A 22,438-nucleotide genomic window follows, 5' to 3' on the forward strand; every position below is an offset into this window, starting at 1 on the left:
CATTTCTGATCTATTTTTTATTAATAAACTGCGATGTTATTTTGTGTAATGTTTTACATGCTCTTTGGCTTTTATAACTTGCACAAGAAAAACGCATTTCTGATTAGCTTTCATTTATAGACTGTTATGCTGTATTTGCGTGCCGTTTAATATGCTTTTGGCATTTTGTAACAGTCGGTGCTTAATTTGAGCTGGTGGTTTCCGGGACTCACCAAGGCACTTAATCATTAATACCACGCTTATAGAGCAAACCTAACTTACGATACTTCAGTTGCATATAATGTTTTTTAGGTTATATATATATATATATATACGGTGCCAGAAATGGTTACAGCACTTTTTTATTATAACTTTTAAACATGCTGCACAACATTCACAATACTATACAACACATATTAAAAACGTTAACAAAGCCCATAGCTCTGGCAAAACACTTGTAACGCCCCAAAGGCTATGGCAATGCTTGTTTTTTCTGCCTGTAGCAGTAAGCTAATTTCTTATGGATGACTATCCTTGTCTTGTTATGCATTTTGAGTCCATTTTGAGTATGTAAAGCTGCCCTTGTTATCCATGTAAATTCCCTTTGCATAGTGAATTTCCAAGTCCTTTTTGTTTAAATCCGTCTTTTGCAGCTTGCTTCTGTTAATCTTTGTTACTTAAGAACAGCAGAAATGTGCAACAGTCAGACTTATTCTTTGGCTTTTCAAGGTTTTCAACAGCTTTCTGTATTCCATGGCGCTCAACGTCAGTCAACCATCATTCTTTGGGTTTTTCATTCGTTTATATGATGCAAGTTGACCCTGATACATACACTGCTAACTAAATCTTCTATATGTGAAGTGAGTTCTTGCATGAATCCTGTCAGGAAGCACGCACATATTGCTGCTACAGTTGTATTTGTTTTCTAACTGCTTTTCATGTTAAGTATGAAGTCTTGCCAAATGTTTGAACACTACTGTTTTCTTGACCTTAAGTTCACCATTTTACAACCCTAAGTCCACTTCTGTGCTGTCTGACTGCTCTGCATGCCTTACCTCCTGTTTCGAATTGCCACTCTTCCATCTTTAATTTGTGCTTAATTACGCATACTGTGAGTAGCCCTGCAATATGGCATTTCTCCTACTTATCTGATTTTGTAGATGTGTTGGGATATGAATTTCAGGGTTGAGTTTTGATTGATAAGGCCCCATTCCTCTACACAACACCCATGTCCGTTACCTGTGCTTTCCTCTTTTCAAAGTCCAAAACAACCTTTATTGCACCTACACTGTCTAAATCAAGCAATACCTTCCACCTGCTGGCTGTTCGGTAATGAGCAGCAAGTAGATTAAAACCTCTGCCTAGACCAGCCACTTGGCTGTAATGTTTCTTTGTTTGACTGGAATACAAATCCCTGTGCTGATGCCCTATGCTAATGAATGATTATTTTAGTTTTTTTTCTCTATAATAAACCACTGTCTGCTTCTCCTTCTATTGCAGTGTTCGTCGTGGTTACCAGGTATACAAACAGGTGTGTGCTGCCTGCCACAGCATGGAATACCTGGCCTTCCGAAATCTGGTGGGAGTCAGTCACACAGAAGCGGAAGCAAAGGCTTTAGCAGAGGAGGTAAAAGCTGCCTGTTGATTTCTATTCAGTATTTGGTGAAGTGTGTGCTTGATATTTGTATAGCATACTGTTGCAGCTTATGTGATCTAGTCGCACACCTTCTTGTGGGTTTAGTTGCAGGCTGCACCTCACAAGCGTGGAGGAAAATGTGTTTTATGTGCGAGCTTCTGAGCGCTGCTCAAACCTATACATTGACGCTGCAATTAGGTGTGCATATGTTTGGAAGAGTAAGGTATTCCAGCATACCTTCATCTGTAGTGGTGTTCTGGACCCCTCCACATTGTGCGAATGAGCATAAGGCACATTTTGTTTTGTATTTGGTTCAGAGATGTCTAGCTGCAGACTCTAGTAGCTATGATTAACTGTTAGTATACTGGCAATCTACGTAGACTTGTGTGATAAAGAGCAGCCCAATAATGATGGATTTATACTGAGAGAACAATCATTTTAGTTCAAGAGGGCATAAATGATTAACATTTATTTGGTCATTTGTGAGCCTCCATTTGTTTCTATTTGGTGTCTGTGGGACTTTGTGCGACATTATGTTGACTACATTGTGAAACAATCAGTGGCATGGTCATTGTTTTCTGTGGTGCTTAACCAACGTTGCATCCAGAGTTGATCTAGTGTAAGGAAAGGGTTTTATGAGCAGCAACGCTGCAATATTAAAACAGCCTAAAGTATGAATGGTATTAACAGTTGTTAGTATGTTTGAGAGCATACTATTGATCTGAACTAATGCATAGTGGTAAACATTTGTCTATTCCATAGACTCATATGGAATTTGGTTTAATTTTAGCTCAGCAAAAGGTGTGGGTGGTAAAGAAAGTGAAGAGCTAGTCCCTTGCAGACTTAGGTGACAAATGCATAAATATACTAGCTCGGCACACCCATGCCTTTGATTCCAAGGAGAACAGGTGATAAAAGTGTAGTCAGAATTGTTGTCATCTAATATCTTGGAAGGATCGTACCATTGTTATTCGCTTGGAGACATCTGCTAGAAAGGCAGTGCTTTATCCATTGGTCATCCTCCAGCCCTCTGTAAAGAGTGCTGCTTTGTCAATCAGCCCCCAAGAATGCAATTGATCAACCTCCACCTATATCCATGTACAAAATCTGTTTCAGTGATTGTCCAATTAGAAGCACATAGTGTATGAGTAGACTTTATCAGTCATTTGCCAGTGACCGACAATTGGTAAGGCTAAATTCCCAAATGTGAACTCGGAGCGTGATATTTTGTTGATTGCTTATCTGTATTGGGACGAACTCTTTTTGCATAGTTTTATAAAGCTGTGGGGCGTAGCTTGGATGCCGGAGGGACTGGTAGCGTGAGCCCGGAGCTCCGCGCCTGATCCCCCGCTAATATCCTGTAATAGGGGGCGTTCTCCCGCGTGGATGACACTATCAACACACTAAACCTTGTCGAAGCAGTAGCGGAGCCCCGGGAGCCATCAGGGGAGCTTCTGCGACGTCAAACGAGCTTGAAAGAGAAGCTGAGAGGCCCAAAATGGCGGAGGAGGTCGCGGCCGAGGATCGCGGACGCTGACGGGCCGACCCGGCGAGAGCACTGTGCTGAGGGGCAGGTCGGGGATCAAAGCAGTGTCCCCCGGGGCTGCGTTGTGTATCGATGATTGCCGCCCCCGACGACGAGGCCCGCATCGGCTGCCGGCTGGCCGACCCGAAGCTCCACAAAATGGCGGCCGCAGCACAGACCGGCCACTGAGGAGACTTTCGGAGGCCGCTAACGAGGAGGGAGGCTGAGATCCTTCACAACTGCGACTTGTCCTTGCTGTCCTCTGCCCTGAGCGGTGGGCGCACCCTCGGGCGCGAGGGACAGGGCGCTGAGCACCTGGAAGCGGCTTGGAGCGGGGGAGACCGGCAGAGGCGTGGAAGGCGCTGAATACCCTTGGGACCCGCGAGGGGCCGGCTGTGCTGAAGGGATCTCCTGGCCGGCGGAGCGGTGCGGACTGCACCCGCTGCGGCGGGCAGCTGCGGGGTCATCGACTGTGCTGCTGGGGCGCATGGGAGGAGCGCCAGTGCCCTGAGAAAGTGAAGGCGTGGGGGCCGGATTGGATTGTAAGAAGTGCCCGGGACCCCGAGGACGAGCGAGCTGCCCGGTAGGAGCGCCGTGGGCGGTTATACACGGTGTTGGCTTTATAATCACTGCCCTGAAGAGTACTACCGTGGCTCGTCATCCGCTGGGTGAGGCAGGGGAGCGGATTGGTCTTCACAGGTGCTGCACGTTGCGCAAGCCACGATAGCGGAGTCCTCGCACTGGAAGCACACCGGAGAGCAGGACGCGACACCACACTGCCCTAGCACTGTTTAGTACTGGAAACCCAAGCGGGGGAGTGGTGGCGCACCTAAGCGGAACTGGGCCCTGTTGCCGGTAGCGCAGCGACGGCTGAGACCCGCTCCTGGCGACCGTGAAGCACAGAAGGGCGGAGTAGGAGGAACTGGGAGACCCTCCGTGCAACTGCGCGACTGCAGCCTGGAGACTGCTGCGGCGCTGGAGGCCGAGCTGCGAGTGACGGCGCCCAACTGGGGGGAGCCACACGTCCCTGGCCCCTGAGTGAAGAGAGGGCTGAGAGGTGAGGTTGGAGGTGGCCACGCGCTGGGAGTCTACTGAAATGTCGCTGCTGCCTGACTCCTACGCGCTAACTCACTAGAAGAGCTGAAGCTGCATTGGAGCTCAGGCTTGGGAGGATATTGGCTCTTGGGGAGCCCCCGCTGGGCATTCCCCCTTCGAGGGGTTGATCGTGACCTATTGGCGCTGGAATGCAGCGCGGTTGGCTGGCGCAGCAGCACGATGGGGAAGCCCAGGGGGAAGCAGGAGGAGGCTACTAACTCTGAAACGCCGGAGGGCACTGTGCCGGGTCCTGCACCAACTTCAGGACTGTATTCTGGAGGCCATAGCAGCAACAAAGGAAGCATTGCAACAAGACATTGCGCAGGTGGCGACAGGGTTCGGGATCCTCCGCGCGGACCATGCTAAACTCAAAGACAGAGTCAAAGGCACGGAGGACGTCTTGCAAGAGCTGGTCCCGGCTCATAAATCGGCGGAGGTGAGGCTGGCGGACGCACTAGACCGGATACAGGCGCTTGAAAAATGGGCAGAGGATGCCGAAAATCGCAGCTGGCGCAACAACGTCCGATTGGTAGGCCTGCCGGAAAAAAAGGAGGGTGGAGACATGGTCGGATACTTGGACGATTGGTTTCGGTCGGTGGTGGCTCCAGAAGGACTCTCACCATTCTTCACCCTAGAGCGGGCCCACCGGGTCCCGGCTAGACCTCCCAAACCGGGCCTACCTCCCTGGCCGGTGGTAATCCAGTTGCTGCACTATAGGGACAGAGACTTGCTGCTCCTGAGGGCCAGGGACGCTGGCCTATTCCAAGTGGACAATAGTAAGGTGACACTGTTCCCTGACTACACTATGGAGACCCAGAAACTGCGTGCTTCCTTTTTATCCATCAAACGGGAACTGTGAGCCGAAGGCATCTGATACTCTCTACTCTTCCCGGCCAAGCTCAGAGTGGTAGTAGATGATAAGACTCTCTTTTTCCCCACGTCGGCGGATGCCTGGACATGGTGGGAAACGTACAAAGCAGGAACGGATGGAGCGAAATTCAGGGAGGAGGAGCGACGCCGCCTTCCAATGCGCAAATCGAAGAGGCTCCACAGGCGTCGACAAGGATCCAGAAAGCCCACAGGATCTCAGACGGGCGAGGGTAGGAGGAGGGCGGCGCTGCAGGCAGTGGCGGACCTGGCAGGGACTGATGCAGCCCAATCACACCGGGGCACAGACTCGGAAGCCCTTGCCACGGGGTCCGAAACGGACCTATCAGATGTCAATGGCGCAAAATGACCGATAGTCACGCCGCAGACATCGGCGGAGATAGTGGGACCCTGATACGGGTGCTAGTTGAGGGCCACTGGTGGTAACTGGGGGGGGGGGTCTGTTCCTGACGATGCATAATGCAAAGTAAAACGGATTGGAATTACTGCATGCAATATGAGGGGATTGTGGGGCGGGGTAATGGGACTATAGTAGCCACCTTCGGGCCAGAGTTACGCCCTATTGGCCCATAAGGCTACCGCGGTGTCTACTGCGGATTAGGGGGGAGTTGAGTTGTTTTTTGAGTTTGGATGGGAGCTGATGCTTCGAAATTGGATCCTGTTCTGGGGGGGAGGGTGGAGAGCGGTTGGGGATGCTCTCTGATGAAGTCCGTTTGGTTCTGTTCGGGGTGGGAACTGTAAAGTGGGGGGGAACTACCACCTGAAATTCTGTTGGGTGGATTCCTCCGCCTGCGCTGGGGCTCGAAACTGTGCTGCACTGTTCTGGTCATTGTGGGGCTAGGCTAGCTCAGGAACATTGAGATGTATAACCTGGAATGTGAGGGGGGTGCACACGATGGCGAGAAGGCATCTGCTTGCTCCGCGCCTCCAAACCGTGTACAACGAGGCCAAGTCCAATGGCCGACTGCCCCAATCCATGTGCGAAGCTCTGGTTATCCCCTTGCTGAAACCGGGGAGGGAGAGCCATAGTCCAGCCTCTTATCGGCCATTATCAATGCTGACCACCGATTACAAAATCATGAGTACCATACTAGCGACCAGGCTGTTGCAGTACATGTCTGGGTTGGTCCGCAATGACCAGTCCGGATTTATTCCCACGCGTAATACTACCACAAATATTGGGAGACTCATACGCCTACTGGATGATCCACTACCGGGAGCCCAAATGCCCTTGGTATTATCAGTAGATATAGAAAAAGCATTCGATAGCTTGTAATGGAGTATCTGAACAAGGTCATGCAGCGATTCGGCATTGGCGACGGCTACATCCGCTTGACGAGAGTGCTGTACACATCGGCAGTTGTGCGAGTGGGCTCCCTCAGATCGCACCAATACCCGGTGAGCCTGGGCACCCGACAAGGTTGCTCCCTGTCGTCCCCCCCTGCTGTTCGCCCTGGCAATAGAACCCTTAGCAGCTGAAACCAGGACGGGAAATCATTATAGGGGCATTGTAAGCAGGAGAGGCCCGCAGTTTATTTTGCTGTACGCAGATGACCTCATGCTATTCCTCAAACGCGGAGGAGGCGTTGGAGGGGGCAGAGAGATTTCTCTCGCTATTTGGCAGGCTCTCAGGTCTGAAAGTCAATTGGTCCAAGACCTGCCTATTCCCTCTGTGACAGGGAGCGGCACGTCCCGACAACCGCCGATCGCTTAAGTGGGAACCCACCTGCCTAAAGTATCTCGGAGTGCACGTGTACCACACGGCAGCGGATATGTTGGAGGGCAACGTTGGCCGCTGTATCAGAGCACTGAAGGGAAGCATGGCCTTCTGGGCCACCCTACCACTGTCGGTAACTTCTCGCATCTCTCTATTAAAAATGTTTGTTTTAGCGCGCCTCCTCTACTACTACCGTACGCTTCCAGTGTGGATACCCGGATCCATATTCAAACAATTGAAAACGCAATTGATATCGTTTATCTGGGGTACGGGCTGGCGCAGAATAGCGTTAGCTACACTTACATGCCCTAAGGACGAGGGGGGCCTGGCGGTCCCTGATTTCGAGCTTTACTATCTAGCCGCACAATTGCAGATCTTTACGCAGGAGGTAGCGAGGGTGTTCCGAGGCCCGGAACAAGAGAGGGACGTAGGCACTCCACGCCATATCTTGGCGTATATCACACTGCAGCAAAGGCTCTCCCTCAGAGATTTGTCCCTGGAAGAGCAAACGTTCAGGCTTTGTTGGAACAGCTCGCAGCGCCGAGCGGTAGTGCGTCATCCGTACGCTCCTGAAATACAGCTGGGAATGGGGACGTCGCTCCCCCACGGCGGAGACTGGTCGCGGTTACAAATCTGGGAGGACGTGGGGCTACAAATGATTGGCAACCTGTACGAAGAGGGTGTACTACTACAGTATCGGGCATTACAAGACCGTTTCGACCTGCCGAGGGTGGGGTATTTGCTGCACGCCGCGGTGACCTGGGCCATGCAGGCACACTGGAGGGAAGGGCTCTCGGAGCCCAAGACATCCATGGCCTGCCAATATACCATGATAATTAAACAACAGGGGGTGGTGATGGACAGAGTTTCTGAATTAAGCAGAATACTCTCACCCAGTCAAGAGATCAGGGCTTAAACCAACACCGTTTTTTAGCTCACTGCACCATCCCAGCTCAGAACCTGGCTATATGCAAATTAGTCTGTCCCTGGCCCAGTGTATCATGGGAACAGGGCAAACCAAACTACCAAACCAATTCTTTCACTGGGAAGGAAACAAGCTACCGGGGACCGGTTTCTGGCATTTCAGCCGTCTTCGGCCCGGCTTGCTTGAATCCTGATGGGGCAATGAGCTAGGGACTCACCACCCCCTGTTGTTTAATTAATATACCATGATAGCAGCAGGCACTTATAAGGCGGTGACATGCCTCTACTCTAAGATGCTCCGGGAGACTTTACAGCCCCTGACGGTACTGAAAGATAAATGGAAATCGGACCTCGGCAGGGAGATCCCCCGACACGACTTGGACACATAGTGCAGCGAGCGCGAAAGAGCACGAGAAATGCACGCTTCCAGCTAATACACTTCTATATCCTCCATAGAGCCTACCTCACACCTGGTAAAATTGGGAAATATTTCGGGGTGGTTGACGCAGCTTGCCCCATATGCACTGAGGGGCAGGTGGAACTAGGCCACATGCTATGGGATTGTCCTCACCTGCTAGAATACTGGTAGGAGATTGGCGAGACACTTAACGAAATAACAGACAGTTATATTATGATAAGGCCATTAGTATATTGCACTGGTTCCCTCACACGCCCAAAAATAAGGTCACAAGTAAATTTATAGATATGGGCCTTCTTTTGGCCAAAAGAGAAATAACGAGGAACTGGAAATCGAAAACAGGCCTTGTATTCAAGTGATTAGCTAATGAGTTCCTGAAATGGGCAGCCTGTGAGAGTACACTCCGATATCAACTGGCTCGCCGCAAAGCAGATGACAAAGCGCTAGATGCAGCAGCTGCGTGGGAAGCGCTTGTGCAAGCCTTACGTGACTGCGCGTCTCTAGACAGAGAGGGCGCTCCCAACTTAGATGCTACAGCCCCGACAACACACAGGATACATCTATCACTTAGACATTTATTGACTCCGGACTACATTCATGAACGCTGGCTAACCACTGGCACAAGCGTAGGTGGAGGGACTAGTGGGGTGGTAGGAGGGGAGTTGGAATGTTAAACCGATGTGGTGGGTGGGGTTCGAGGGGGGAGAAAAGAAAAAGTGGACAAGGGAGTTCCCTGCACAACGGCTGCAACTGTCACTGCATTACTGGGATTAGGGTCCCGTTGCATGACGCCGCCCGACCTCCGGGTTGTGGGCTTGAAGGCCGTGTACAATAGTCAACGAATGATGAGGGGCGCTGACAGCAGGTGAACGATACCTAAATATATGTACCCTGTATATTATGAGTCTGCAATAAAAACTGTTTAAAAAAAATATATAGTTTCATAAAGCTGTGCTGCCGTCTAACGTTTTTCTCAACTGTCCTATTTCCCTTTTTTGTGTACTCTAATCATACGCGGCCACTTGAGATGCTTTGTGTACTTTTGTTTTTGTAGTCATTAAAGCACTCTAATATCTGTACATATTGTATCTAGTTCAAGTGAGACTGGGCTCAGAAATCTGTGAGAGTAGAGCTAAATGTCCCACTTTTTAGGTCTCGCCTAGGCAGCGTGCAAGCTTGGCTCTAGGAGGGCCTTTAGCGATCGGCAGGCTTCACTTTGGAAGCACTGCACTCGTGCTTGTGGCGGCATCCACCTTGCGGGAGCAAGCAGCGGCGCAGCAACGTTAATTACAAACATATGGCCACTGCTCGCTCCCACAAGGTAGGTGCCGCCACAAGCACGAGTGCAGTGCTACAAAAGTGAAGACTGCCGATCGCGATGCTGCTCGTCTTGGGGCCACTTGCAGATCTGTAGTTGAGCGAGTACTTTAAAATTAACTTCTGACACTAAAAAACCTCCCCAAAAAAATATGATTTTGGCAATGTATGCTGCCTCTGTGAGGTCTCACTGTACGCCATGCTTTCAGCACTCCCTGTCCCCGCGCTCTTCTGCTTCTCTGCTCTCCCCTCCTCTACCCAGCCCACCCTTTGTTTTTTTGGGCAGCGCCCGTGTTGATCAGGAAAAGCACGAACTTCAGTGGCTGCGCAGGCGTTCACCTATATTTTCACAACAACACTATGGGACATGTAGTCCCGGCCTGCAGAACTGAAGACTGTTAGTATCAATATGACCCAAATTGCTTATTTAGAGAGTTGTCAATATGTGAGCACTTTCACGTTTATGTGCTGCAGCTCAAATGCTGCACACAATTAGTCTTGTTTGCTGTTCAAGGCATGTTGCTAATCGCGACAGTGCATATGAGCACATTATAATTTTGTCCTCTAATATGAGACATACGTGATTTCACAAGTATTCCCCCATTTAATGGAGATATAATAACAATGTAACACAGCGTGTCTCCTTTGCCTTTCAGTTTTTCAAGCAGCACGTTTCCAATAGATGTTTTTTTATCACTGTTCTGTGCCGCCTGGCTGCCATGCACACCACACGCGAGGCACTGTTCTCATAGCCATACGACGACCGCACTGCACTCGCTGCAACACATGCCTGCACAACTCACAATGACTGGCCTCTCCGAGACCCAGTGACCTCTACAACACCCTGTACATATGAAGGAAGGTGCCACTCCTACCAGCACATTTCTGCAGGTCCCGCTAAGATTTCATGACTGCATGCACTCGACTGTACACCCGAAGTACCACTGGTCTCGCCATGTCACGTAAAAGGCAAGCCCTAATCTTAAACAGACACACACTGACACACATACTTTGGGGCATGCACTTCGATCACCAGCACATCTAATTAATGGTTGCCGGCGATACCACTACCATGCAGATTCTGGAGGGACGGCTTTTGAACAAAAAACTACCATGATTAGAAACCTATGCAACTGCTTTCTAAGTGCATGCCATTGAATGCCTGCCACATCTCAGGGCCTAGCAGCGCTACTCTAAGCACAAAGCTTCCGTGTTAAACAATAGATATTGTAGCACCCAGTATAATGTGCTGCATTGCTAAATACTTATAAGGTCCCAAAGACGAGACCTATTGGCTATACCAGTGCTTGTTTATTGGAGTAACAGAGCGGTGTATGTATTTCACTACTCGGCTAGAACTGCATTTAGTACCAGAGGGTGACTGGGTTGGGGGAAGAGAATTGCTACAGCTCAACGTAGAATAAACTTCTTTAACCAGAAGTAAAATCTCTGCTTGGCTGCGGTTTTCCTTCAAACTGGGCTTAGGTTTGGGGAAACCTAACAAGTTGCCTTGCGTCTGTGACCTATGATCCACAGGAAGTCCTTGTTGCATGATCTGTATGGGTGATATTTTGCAGGACTGCGGTCACCCAGTAGCTAGCCATAAGCTCATCATAGCCTAAGCTGATCAGCAAAATTAAATTCAAAGAACAAAAGAGTATAGCAGACCAAACCTAAGAACTAATTCATGGTGAGAACATGTGCTTCAAGTATAAATTATTATAAGAAGCTAGACCCTCACCCAACAATGATGGCAAGCTTCATCACAGGGTTGCTCTTGCAGAGGAATTGTATTGCAGATACTGAGAATGGGATCCAGTATTAACAAACTCTGTTCCTTTTGCTCGAATCCCTGGAGTGGGGGATAGGGTAATTCCAAACATGAACAGGAGAATATTTTTATTTTTTATTTTTTATTTTTATTTTTTTTTTAAAACCTTTATTGACAGTATGTGCAAACAAATACGGGCCTACAACCCACAGGCCGGCCTCGACAATAAAAGGCACATCAGCAAGCAATTAGGCGACTCAGCAGCGTTTCAGAGCAGGCACAAGTAATCCAAGGTACAGTATACATAATCGCGCCACCGGGAAGTAGGATAATGAGGTTTAATTTTTAAAATTTTTAAATGAGTCCACAACATTAAGGTCGAGAAGGATCCAAGTCAGAACAATACGATGAGGACAGAAGTGGGCAACGAGCATCATAATAATCAGCAAGCAATATCCACAAAATAATCGACTGCAAGCAAGTAAATCAGGATAGAAAAAAATTCCATCACCTAGTGACCCCCAATCGCTACCCACCAGTTCCCAATCCACCCTCTGACCCGAGAAAATAAGGAAGAAAGAAATAAAGGATAAAAGTGATAAGAAGAGCAAAAGAAAGAAAAAGAGGCCCATAGAAATTAAAACGTTATAGAAATTAACCCCCCACCCTACACGCATGCAGAGGCTACGGCCTACCCCCCCTAGCAGTGTGTCTGTCGCCCCAAAGGAGTGCCCGAAATGCAGAAGAAGAAGAAGATAAGAAAAGAAGGAAAAAATTCACGTTTGATCGGAGGAGGGCCCAGGATCTCACCAAAGCAGACAGTAACGTTACCCACGGCCACCCAACCCCAGGCCCCGACCTAGTACCTAATCAACCTGTACCTCCAACAAGTGTCATTCACAGTCCCGGCCATACACATAGGAAGTTGCAGCATAAGCGAATACATCATCAGCCCTGTCCCCTTCGAACCGGCGTGACAACAGAGTCCAAGTCCAGATCAGCCAACGTGGATGGGGAGGGCCCCCGTGGAATCCAGTGCAGAAATCGTGGTGCTTGCGACGGGGCAAACTGGCTTGGAGCTCGATGGCATGGGGCACAAGAAATCTTCACTGCCAAACCGAATACCGCACAGCTGGGTGCAAGACCAGATGAAAGTTCCAGCGTAGCAGCCCGACGGAGCCCAAACAGCAAGTCTAGAATGATGCAAGGAAGCAAGTCTCCAAAGAACAAAGGAGAAGGGCAACATGGCGTCTGAGACTTGAGCAACGGCCCTAGCAAAGGAGCATTGTCGCCGGACTCTCCCGAGGCGGAGCCGAGGAGCACTACGGCAGGCACGGAGGCGTGCCCATCCGTCGCCTCCGTACACTCCAGAGCGGGTGATCCACCGTCGACCGATGGAGGATGTGGCGTAGTGCGCAGTGCTGAGGGGCCATCATGACCAGCTGGAAGGATCTCAGTGAGCCGGGCCCCCAAATCCTTAGCGATGAAATGAAAGGTCATACGCAGATCCACAATTGCATCCAGGACATCGCGCAGCCCCAGCGGAGGATCCGGAATGGGGGATGCACAACTGGCCACCATCTTGTGCGCACGGCTGTAGAGCGCCACGGAAAGCAAGCCTCACTCGTCAGCGAGTCGCCCCCGAGAAATCTGCAATGTCAGCAGGGCACAGCTGGCACTGTGATGGGAAGGCAGCCGGTCGAAAGGAAACTTCTTTTATCAGAAAGCCGGCAAAGCAGGGAAACCCACTGGCAGGCACAGGATTGCAGACGCGGAAAATGGCGTCCGCCACGGGGGAGTGCAACAATGAAGCAATCCCGGCTCTCTTCCAGCGAGGCCGGGATACAGTGTGTGGGAGCCGACACAATGTTGCAGGGAAGGAGCGCTGGGCAGCCAAGCCGAGAAAAGCTGCAATGAAAGAGCCCAGCGCCAGCCTGCAGAGACAGTCCACCGGCTCCTCCCCCTCCGCAGCGGCCGCTGCTGTTGCTGTCGCCGCCGGCCGTCTCCGTACTCGATGTCCCTGCTGTGGCCACACGAGAGGCCGGGATGGAAGCGGAGGCTCTACACCACCGGGATCGCTCCGCTTTCACCGGAATCCGTCGCAGCGGGAGTAGGAGCGTCTCCGAGGTAAGTGGGGTTCACGGAGGTGCAGGATTTAAGGCAGGATATCGGGAAAAGGCACACGGGTCGGCGGAGCCGAGGTGCTAGGCGGCCATCTCGGCTGCTGGCCAGGCTCCTCCCCCCCTCAGGAGAATATTTTTAATAAATGGCAGACGCACACATGGGTTTGGGTCCTAGACACAGGAATATCAAGGAATCCCTGACTGAATTACAATCGGTATACTGGTGGCCGGGAATGAGTGTACAACACCAAATATATGCAAACAACTGTGAAAACTGTAACAGGGACCGTAGTGGTGAACTACGCTACCGGCTACCAATCAAACAGCGTAACGCTGTCTACATCCCATCCTGCGTCCTATTAATCCTTAAGGCTAAACGCACTTAAAAAATGTGGCCCCTAGCGCTCGGCTGACGCCAGAACGGTTATAAAAGATCTGCGAGTCTTTATCGGCACATACGCAATTGCCATGTTCCATTCTGACCAGGGTCCTGCTTTCAGCTCTCGAGCTTATAAGGAGGCCATGGCCAGCATGGGAGTTGGGTTGCGGTATTCTTGTCCGTCACACCCCGAAGGGAACAGTGTGGTAGAAAGAAAAAAACGGGACATAAAGCAATCTATAACAGCGAAGGTATTAGGTTCAGGCGCTGGGTGGGTCAAACATTTAATAAGTGTCCAAATCAGTCTTAATAATTTGCCAAGAAATTCTCTAAAAGGTTCGGAACTAGAATGAGAATTCAGGACCTAGATAGTCAAGTATTAGTGGTACAAGATAAGAAAACAGACTTTGACATCAAAGATCGTTTGGCTGTTTTACAGGACTTGAACGAAACAAGAAAATCCTTAAGCAACATAAAGTTAAAGCAACAGCCAGATACCACTGACGAGGCACCACAAGCAACAGCCCCAGCAAGGCCTGTCTGGATTCCAAAGATTGGGGATCTAGTCAGAGAAAAAATAGCGGTGAAGAAGGAAATTGGGCCTTCTTACAGAAAAGCAGTACCTGTCTTGGCAGTCACCGGAACAAGATCAGTAGTACTACCGCCCCTTGCTGGTAAAAAGGAGAACAGAGTTGTATCAATCGACCTGGTAAAACCACAAGCATGTGGCCTATAATCAACAGTAGGCCCAGTGGACTCCCGAGAAACAACAGAATACCCAAACTTGCAACAATCCAAGAGGTTCAAACTGAAAGACTAATCACATTCGATCAGCCTGCAGTGCACAGAGAGGGACTATGCAATAATGCCATGGAACTCGTGCCTCTTGAAACACAGATTGAAACAGTTCGTCAAACACCAGTCTACAATGATGTGGCATCTGAATGTGCTACCGAAAGACAAATTGAAAGAACAATCCCAACAATTGACAGAACTGCTTCTGGTTATTTCATCAACTTCGAGCTTTGACCCTTTTCCGAGGATCAAAGCAACCCCGAAGTGATGCCAGAAGCAGAAAAGACTTTTAAAGAAAAAGCAACAGAACTCTTTCATCAACTGAAGGAAATCTACCTTATTTCCCCTTGGTTAGAGTTCTGGTTCGGTCTAGGTGTATTTTTCCTCCTGCTTTGGCTCATCATGGTACTTTGTTTGGGAAAATTCATTGAGGGGAAATATAGTACAATGGACACAGCAAGTCAGAACATCAACCTAGTCCTCAAACCACACAGATCATCCCAAGTGAAGAAAAGAGAACTGCCAACAGTAAATGTCACAGCCATTCCGATACCCGGTGGGGTAGTATGGGAGAAAACTGACTGAGATCTATGGTCCGGTCGAGATCCTGAAGTATTCTCATCAACTGAAGGTTTCCTTAAGTGACTTTGTAAAACCTAGTACATTCTCTGATGATTGGGACTTTGATAGTATTAATAACATGATATCTGATTTAGTAATGTCAGCTAGATTCACAGAACATGATTATTTACAAGGTTCGTCTAGTTATGAACAGATGTTCTGTTTTGCACATTATGGCGATCATTATTTGCATAAATCTGCACAGCCTAGAAATGTTTTTAAGTATAATCAATGGGAACATTGTGCTACACCACCTAAAAGCAGTTCTAAAACATTCTTTGAGAAATTCAAGTACTTCTCAGGGTTTAACACCAGTGATGCAGAAACGTTTTATTACAAACTGTTAGATAAAACAGGATTGAAAACAATGCTGACAAACACTAAATTGATATATTCAGAAGCATTTTATGGAAAAATTATGACATTTGGTTTTGATTATTGGAAAAATAACATTGAAACAAAAACCATCTGGGGTACGAAAGATTGGCAGGTACAAGGCCTAGAAGCATTATTCAGAACCTGCATGATACCAGAACAAATGACGTTTTTAAATGACACAATTCATCAAACATCCTGTCTTGGCCTAGCTAAGATCAAAGACCTAAACAAACCGTCTATTCCAAAGCCAATACCTGAAAATGCAACAACAGATATTGAGATAGACGTATCTAAAATTTTACATTTAAACAGAACACATCCTGATTGGAAAAAGTGGTTAATCTGGCCTACTGACACAAACAACTGTCAAGATAGATTCCTGAAAAAAACACAGGGGTTAAAAATGACCAGACAAGACCCTAGATACTCCCAGAGACAACATCCAGGGATAGTAACCACATACAGTGTAGGGAAACTCTGCCTCGAATGGCTAGGATCATCCACACTGGCTGAAATTAAGGAACACTTGTCTTTACTTAAAGAGGGTGCTGATTTGCGCGATTTTATTTTGGGACCACGCAAACGGCGTCAAAAGCATTTCATAGCGACCAGTATCTATGCTGCATACAACGAGGCTTGGAAAGTGTCACAAATTAAAACAGCTGAAAAAATACGAGAAATTGATCGTATTAATTTGGAAAAATCACTTTCTGTAGTGGACAATGGGTTAATGACTCTGTCCTCCAGAATATATTCGTTGGACAATATTGTATCCTCTGCCTTTGATATAATAGACAGAGACTTGCTAATGTTACAGCATGGCCAGTCACAATTACGTTCTATTGTACAGTTAGGCTGGACGCTGCAAAATCTTCGTTCAGGCTACGTGCCTTGGCGTTTAATCAACACAACGTCATTGTTTTCCATTTTTAACCTTACTGATAAACAAATCAGCTTGGCACAGAAAGGAGCAGACTATACAATCCTGAGCATCGAAAAACTTGAGAGATTACCATTGACAATGTCAGAAAGACCTGTCATTGAATGGATAATACACAGGATTATCACAATTCCGATAACTTTCCGATTTTTAAAAAATGCCTTGAATACATACCTACTGGCCAGTATGAACGATTAGGTAAAGGTTATGTTAAGTTAGCATGGAAATTACCATACACACATTCATGCTACAGTGACAGCAACAAAAATGTATTTCTTAGTGGTGAAAACTGTAAACGTTCACTAAGCGGTATACTTTTGTGCCAGGGTATTAATTTACATGGAGCCTGTGATGGTAATACTAACAACCTTTCATGTCACCAACTTGTCACACCTGCAACGCAGATAGTCTTTCTTTATGCAACTCGCGAATGGGAGTTACATTCTAAGAACGGATCACAGATGTTGTGGCCTTTTTCCAGGAAAAGCGTATCTCGTAAGCGTAACTTCCGTGGTCAAATGCTGTATGCAAGCATTGTTCCCGAGCGGCCCTGGAGACATAGAGACTCCCATCTGGCCTCGTCTGCATTTCTCTTCTATACGAATTGATACTTTAAGCAAAATGAAGTCTGTGCTTTTGCAGACAACAGTGCCCATCACGTCATCAAAAGAGACGTATGATCTCCTAGTTGCAAGGACAGCTACGGAGGTTCATGACCTTTTATCAACAAATTGCCCCGTGCATTTCGTAGAAATGTTAAGCCAACTCCTTAACATGTCTAGTGCCACAGGCATCCCAGGCATATTTAAGACGATTTTTACGGGACTGCTAACACCATTTCAAGCAATTCTGGGAATCGTTCCAAATTTTGTCCATTCAGTCTTTGGCGGCATACCCCTATTTTTGGGACTTGTAGCAGGGATTTTATTTTTGACCCTCCTGCTCCGATATGGCAAGCCACAGCTCAGACATGACTCCTATGGGAATGGAAGAAATAATCCTAGCAGTGCGCTACCGGGACAGAATAACTAGAGTCCTTGGATTGGCCAGGCTGAGAGATCTAAACATGACCTGGTTCCTTTCATTCAGACCGATATGGCAAAACTGCATCTTACCTGTACTACGATGTATGCTATGCGGAGATGAGTGCGTGTTGGACACCTGTCTTGCACTTCCATCAGCAGTACCAATGGATATCGATACTTTGCTAAGTCCGATAACGGCTCACGCATTGTGTTGTCCCCAGCGGCTACCAATCCTGGTGACGGCATTCGTTGAGACTCCTGTACTACGACTAGGTGGTAACAGTGGAGCGAGTGACAAAAGCATCATCACCCAGGTACGACCTTCTGTGAACATTGCTGATCCAGCCTTTGATGACAGCAATCATTCTCACACCTGCCAAGTTACAGCACTATCGAATTTGGTCGAACTGTCACCTGATTTTGTAGACCAATTCTTTGAGAGCCTGTCTGATATGATGTTCTCACCCGAACAGAAACAATAACTTTAGAGAAGCATTCCGACACACAGCGTTCCCATGAACTCTGAATTCGGCCTTCAGTTTTGAACAACAAAAACTGCTAAAAGCGTTGGAACTCTATTTTCCCCGTTCAAGCTAAAATTCTTTTGAATTGAACACTTTTTAATATTCACCTTTTTTCTGGCTCGAAAATTCTTTGCTTAAAGTAGAACTATTCATAGAGAACAGAAGCTTCTACTTCTACTTCTATTTCTAGATACATCTAGAGACCTACTAATTTTACACCGGCTTCTAGCACATTTTACTGCAATGCATTTCTTTTGTGATGAAATTATCTCGCCCTTCTTTTCTGTATTCAGAGATATTTCATGTGTAATTCTTTTTGCAAAATCTTTCATTGATTTCATATGCTATAATTTTGAATGATTTCTATGCTTCAATAACGTACAGTAGTTACATTTTCACGTACGCCTGTTTCAAATGCATATATGTATTTTGGGGTGGGCAATGTTACACATGCATCTTATTGCTCTAGTTTTAGTAATTTGATGGACATGAATTCGTGGAGTGGGTGTTGTGTTCTAATCTTGGACCCTGATCGATACTGTGACCTTATGCCCCTATACGGCTATAATCCCCTTGTGCCCCTATATTGGCATAACCGATCAAATGCAATATTCAGAAACTCGTCTCTGGCCTCACACAAACAGAGCCACATTTCAGAATCGCTTCCTCTGCCACTTCCTTTGCAGCTAATTAGTGCAATGACATAGCAGAAGTTACTATCTAAGATTCCTAGTTTAACACTCCGAGTTCTTCAACAAGATAAAAACTCAGCAACCTGGGAAAGCCCCGCTTGCTATGTTCTGATTAGTAAATGAACTCTAATGAGCACTGATAGACGATCACTTCCTAGTGACATCTTTGACGTTTAAGTCCAAAAACGTACGTCAAACAAGGCACCTTTCAGGTATAAATATTACCAACATTGCCTTAAGCTGTTGCTGTTTTCGCTGAAGCTATCTCGCTGAAGTTACTGCTGTTATGTTGATGATACCATAGCTGCTATCGCTACTGCTATCGCTGCTAACGAGCGAACGATGGTGTGGTGAACTTAGGAGCTGAACAGCCGTCCCCTGCAAGAGCCCAGCAGAGGCAAGCTGCCCGCGGACGCTGCCCCTCCTCCTCGACGCGCTGAGAGAGACGCTGTCTTTTCTCCTGCAGAGAAATCCAGCTCCGGCGTTTCCATCCCACTCTTGCGAGTGACTGGGATATCGAGTTCCCTGAAGGAGATACCAGACCTCCATCATTCTATTCCAGAGGTATGGTGTTGACTAAACCCTTAGAGAGAATTCTTGAAGCAAACCTTGGCAAAACCAACTTAACTTAAAGCTACTTATCCCCTCCCAAGTATTAGGCTTAGGTCAGGTACACTGGGGTAGGCGTAGTTAGAAGCACCAGTTGAGTATTTTAGCCTAATGTATATATGAATGTATATATGTTTTATTCATTTTAAACCATTGTATGGCTAAGAAACCATATCAATGCTTTTACAGTATTTCGCAATACTCATCTTACTGTACGTACTTTTTATAATAACAAGTCTTGCAATTGTGGCAATTCATTTCTCTTGTACGAGAAGAAAGTCTGTTCAATAAATGTTACCCTTTATTGAAAACGCCTTCTCTCTATTCTCTACATATTGTGAAAGTAATCTGCACTACAACTGACTGAGTAAAATAACTGTCTATTGTTTCACACGACTCTAGAGATTGACTCTTATCTGAGGAGCAAAGTTGTCATGTTGCACGGTTGTTGGAAAACTGAATCCCTTCTTGTCTGTACCAGGGAAGCTGATCACTTCCTATTCAGAGAAGAAAGTTTCCAGTGACCTCTGAGCTAGTTGGTAACAAACCCAATTAAGTTTAGCATAGTCAGTAGAGGCCTGGAAGATCCGCACTTCTACGTCGATACTACTGTTTATGTTATTCCAATGCGCAGGGCCTATTGGGGAAAATAGGAACTACCCTACACTCTATCTATCGCCCTCACTCTATCTATCGCCCTCACTCTATCTATCACCCTCACTCTGTCTGTCTTAAATATCGCCCTCACTCTGTCTGTCTTAAATATCGCCCTCACTCTGTCTGTCTTAAATATCGCCCTCACTCTGTCTGTCTTAAATATCGCCCTCCCTCGGTCTGTCTTAAATATCGCCCTCCCTCGGTCTGTCTTATATATCGCCCTCCCTCGGTCTGTCTTAAATATCGCCCTCCCTCGGTCTGTCTTAAATATCGCCCTCCCTCGGGCTGTCTTAAATATCACCCTCCCTCGGGCTGTCTTAAATATCGCCCTCCCTCGGGCTGTCTTAAATATTGCCCTCACTCTATCTATCGCATCACCACGGCATCACTCGGGGGCTCCGCTACATCCTCTCTCGGGGGCTCCGCTACATCCTCTCTCGGGGGCGCCGCCACATCATCACTCGGGGGCGCCGCCACCATCACTCGGGGGCGCCGCCACATCATCACTCGGGGGCGCCGCCACATCATCACGTGCAACCATTCAGCAACAACTGGTTCAAATATGTTCTCTCAATGTTTCAAGCTTTATTACAAATGTCACAAAAAAGATGGTAATATTTCTTTTCTGTTCTTGGATTTTCGTCACAATAAAAAAAAATGAACTTAATCTTCACAAAAGTTATTTACAAAAGCTATTGCCATTATAAATTACTATAACTTCTATTTAAGTATTAATTATTAAAAAAATTAAAAGCCATTTTTAATATTAATACATCTAAGTCACGTAAATACAACACATATTGCATTACAAATGCTATAGGTGTCACATTTGTGAAAGTTAAAACTATTGGCATTGTAAATGACAAAGCTATTAATTTCGCTATTTTCAAAACCAATACATAAATAAAAAAATTGTCATTTACAATACCAATAGCTCAAACTTTCCTAATGCGAGACCTATTGCATTGCATTGCAAATGCATGTTTAGGTAGTCATGCGCTTTACAAATTGTGCAAATAAAGTCTTGCGCCACCTCGGAGGGCTTCAAAGCTGTAGGCGGCTCTGGATCATCGTCCACTCCATATCCTGGTCTGAGCATCCTTTGCCTTTTAATGCAAGGCCTTCTTGTGTGGGTAAGACTGGTCATCTATGATAGGAGCAGTCAGATTAGGCGTGGTCAAGGGATCCTGTACACCCTGACCCATTTCTCCGAGCGCATATCCCCTTAAAGGATCCCGAAAAGATTACAAAGCAATGACCAGGGCCTTGTTGACCAACTCTCGGACAGTTATCTATGTCCTCTACCGGGAAACATAATTTACTACGAAGTCTTTACCACGCGTGACGTTTACCACGGTTCACATACCACGCAAACGTCTTTCAACGCGGGTGCATTCCACGACCGTCTTTACCACGCAACGTTCTTTCCTTCCAGTCTTCGTTCTTTCGTCATGTCTTCATCATTAAGAAAAAGGAACTATAAAAAAGGGGGCTTGGGGAGGGCGTCTCCCCTCCCCACAAAAAAACAAGCGGATCAAAAAAAAGGAAGAAAACTGAGAAAAAAACGATATTAAGTGCCTCTGACGATCAAGAAAAGAGCCTCCCCAGCGACGTGGCGTGTACGTCCTTATAATAGTCCTATCTCTATTTTTCAAAACGTGTTTTGACGCTAGTTTCCGTGAAGGGCAGCTGGTGAAAGGTGTGGAGAGGTGAGATAAGGATCCAATGTTTATACATAAAAAAATATAATTAAAGCGCATTGTAAATTAATTTTTTTTATAAAAAAAAAAAGGTAATCTGTAGTATTGGTTTGTAATAAACATCGATATTTTGCTTTGTTCAGCAGTTAGGAAATTCTTTTTTTTTTTTTAGCCTATCCGTATCATTATGTACAGGACGTAAGAGGTTAAGTAATGTAAATTTTGCAGTGTATAATCGTGCGTTGGAAAATGCTGCGTGGTAAAGACGCATGCGAAGTAAAATTTGCGTGGTAATGCCATGCGTGGAAAAAGTTAGCGTTGTATTATCATATATTCTCCTCTACCATCGTCTTGGAAAAAGCCTTCCATGACAGTTAATTGGATAGGGCTTGAAACACCCAGGCAGGTTCAAAGGAGGGGAAGGTAAAGCGCAACCCCAGCGGGCACAGCAGCAGAGAACTTGTAAATACAGGTCTGCAAATGTTAGACATGTATTTTGAAAACTGGAGGGAACAGCGTGATGCCCATAGAGCCCAGCTCTAATAGTTTATTACAGCCCCAGGAGGGCGTGGAGGAGTTCACATAATTAGCGGCAAGCCTCTGGTAAAGTTAAATCAGTCTGTGCTTTAAAGACGTGGGGGCGTCTTGCCCTTCGCTGTGAAAGAAATTCAGTTAAATATTTAAACATTGAAAACATGTGGATTAAAACTTGTGATTGCGGCGCC

The 22,438-nt window shown here is 46.9% G+C and overlaps 1 protein-coding gene across 1 annotated transcript in view; it reads left to right on the top strand.

The window, feature by feature from the left end:
• LOC147724823 (cytochrome c1, heme protein, mitochondrial-like) overlaps positions 1-22,438 on the top strand; it is a 158,128-nt gene that overhangs the window by 51,725 nt on the left and 83,965 nt on the right. The window contains exon 3 of the mRNA XM_086966323.1: positions 1,480-1,606. Coding sequence (XP_086822449.1) covers positions 1,480-1,606 — 127 coding nt within the window. The remainder of the gene's footprint in view (positions 1-1,479; positions 1,607-22,438) is intronic.

The sequence above is a fragment of the Lissotriton vulgaris genome, chromosome 4_1 (assembly GCF_964263255.1).
Source record: "Lissotriton vulgaris chromosome 4_1, aLisVul1.2, whole genome shotgun sequence".
NCBI classification, from domain to species: Eukaryota; Metazoa; Chordata; class Amphibia; order Caudata; family Salamandridae; genus Lissotriton; species Lissotriton vulgaris.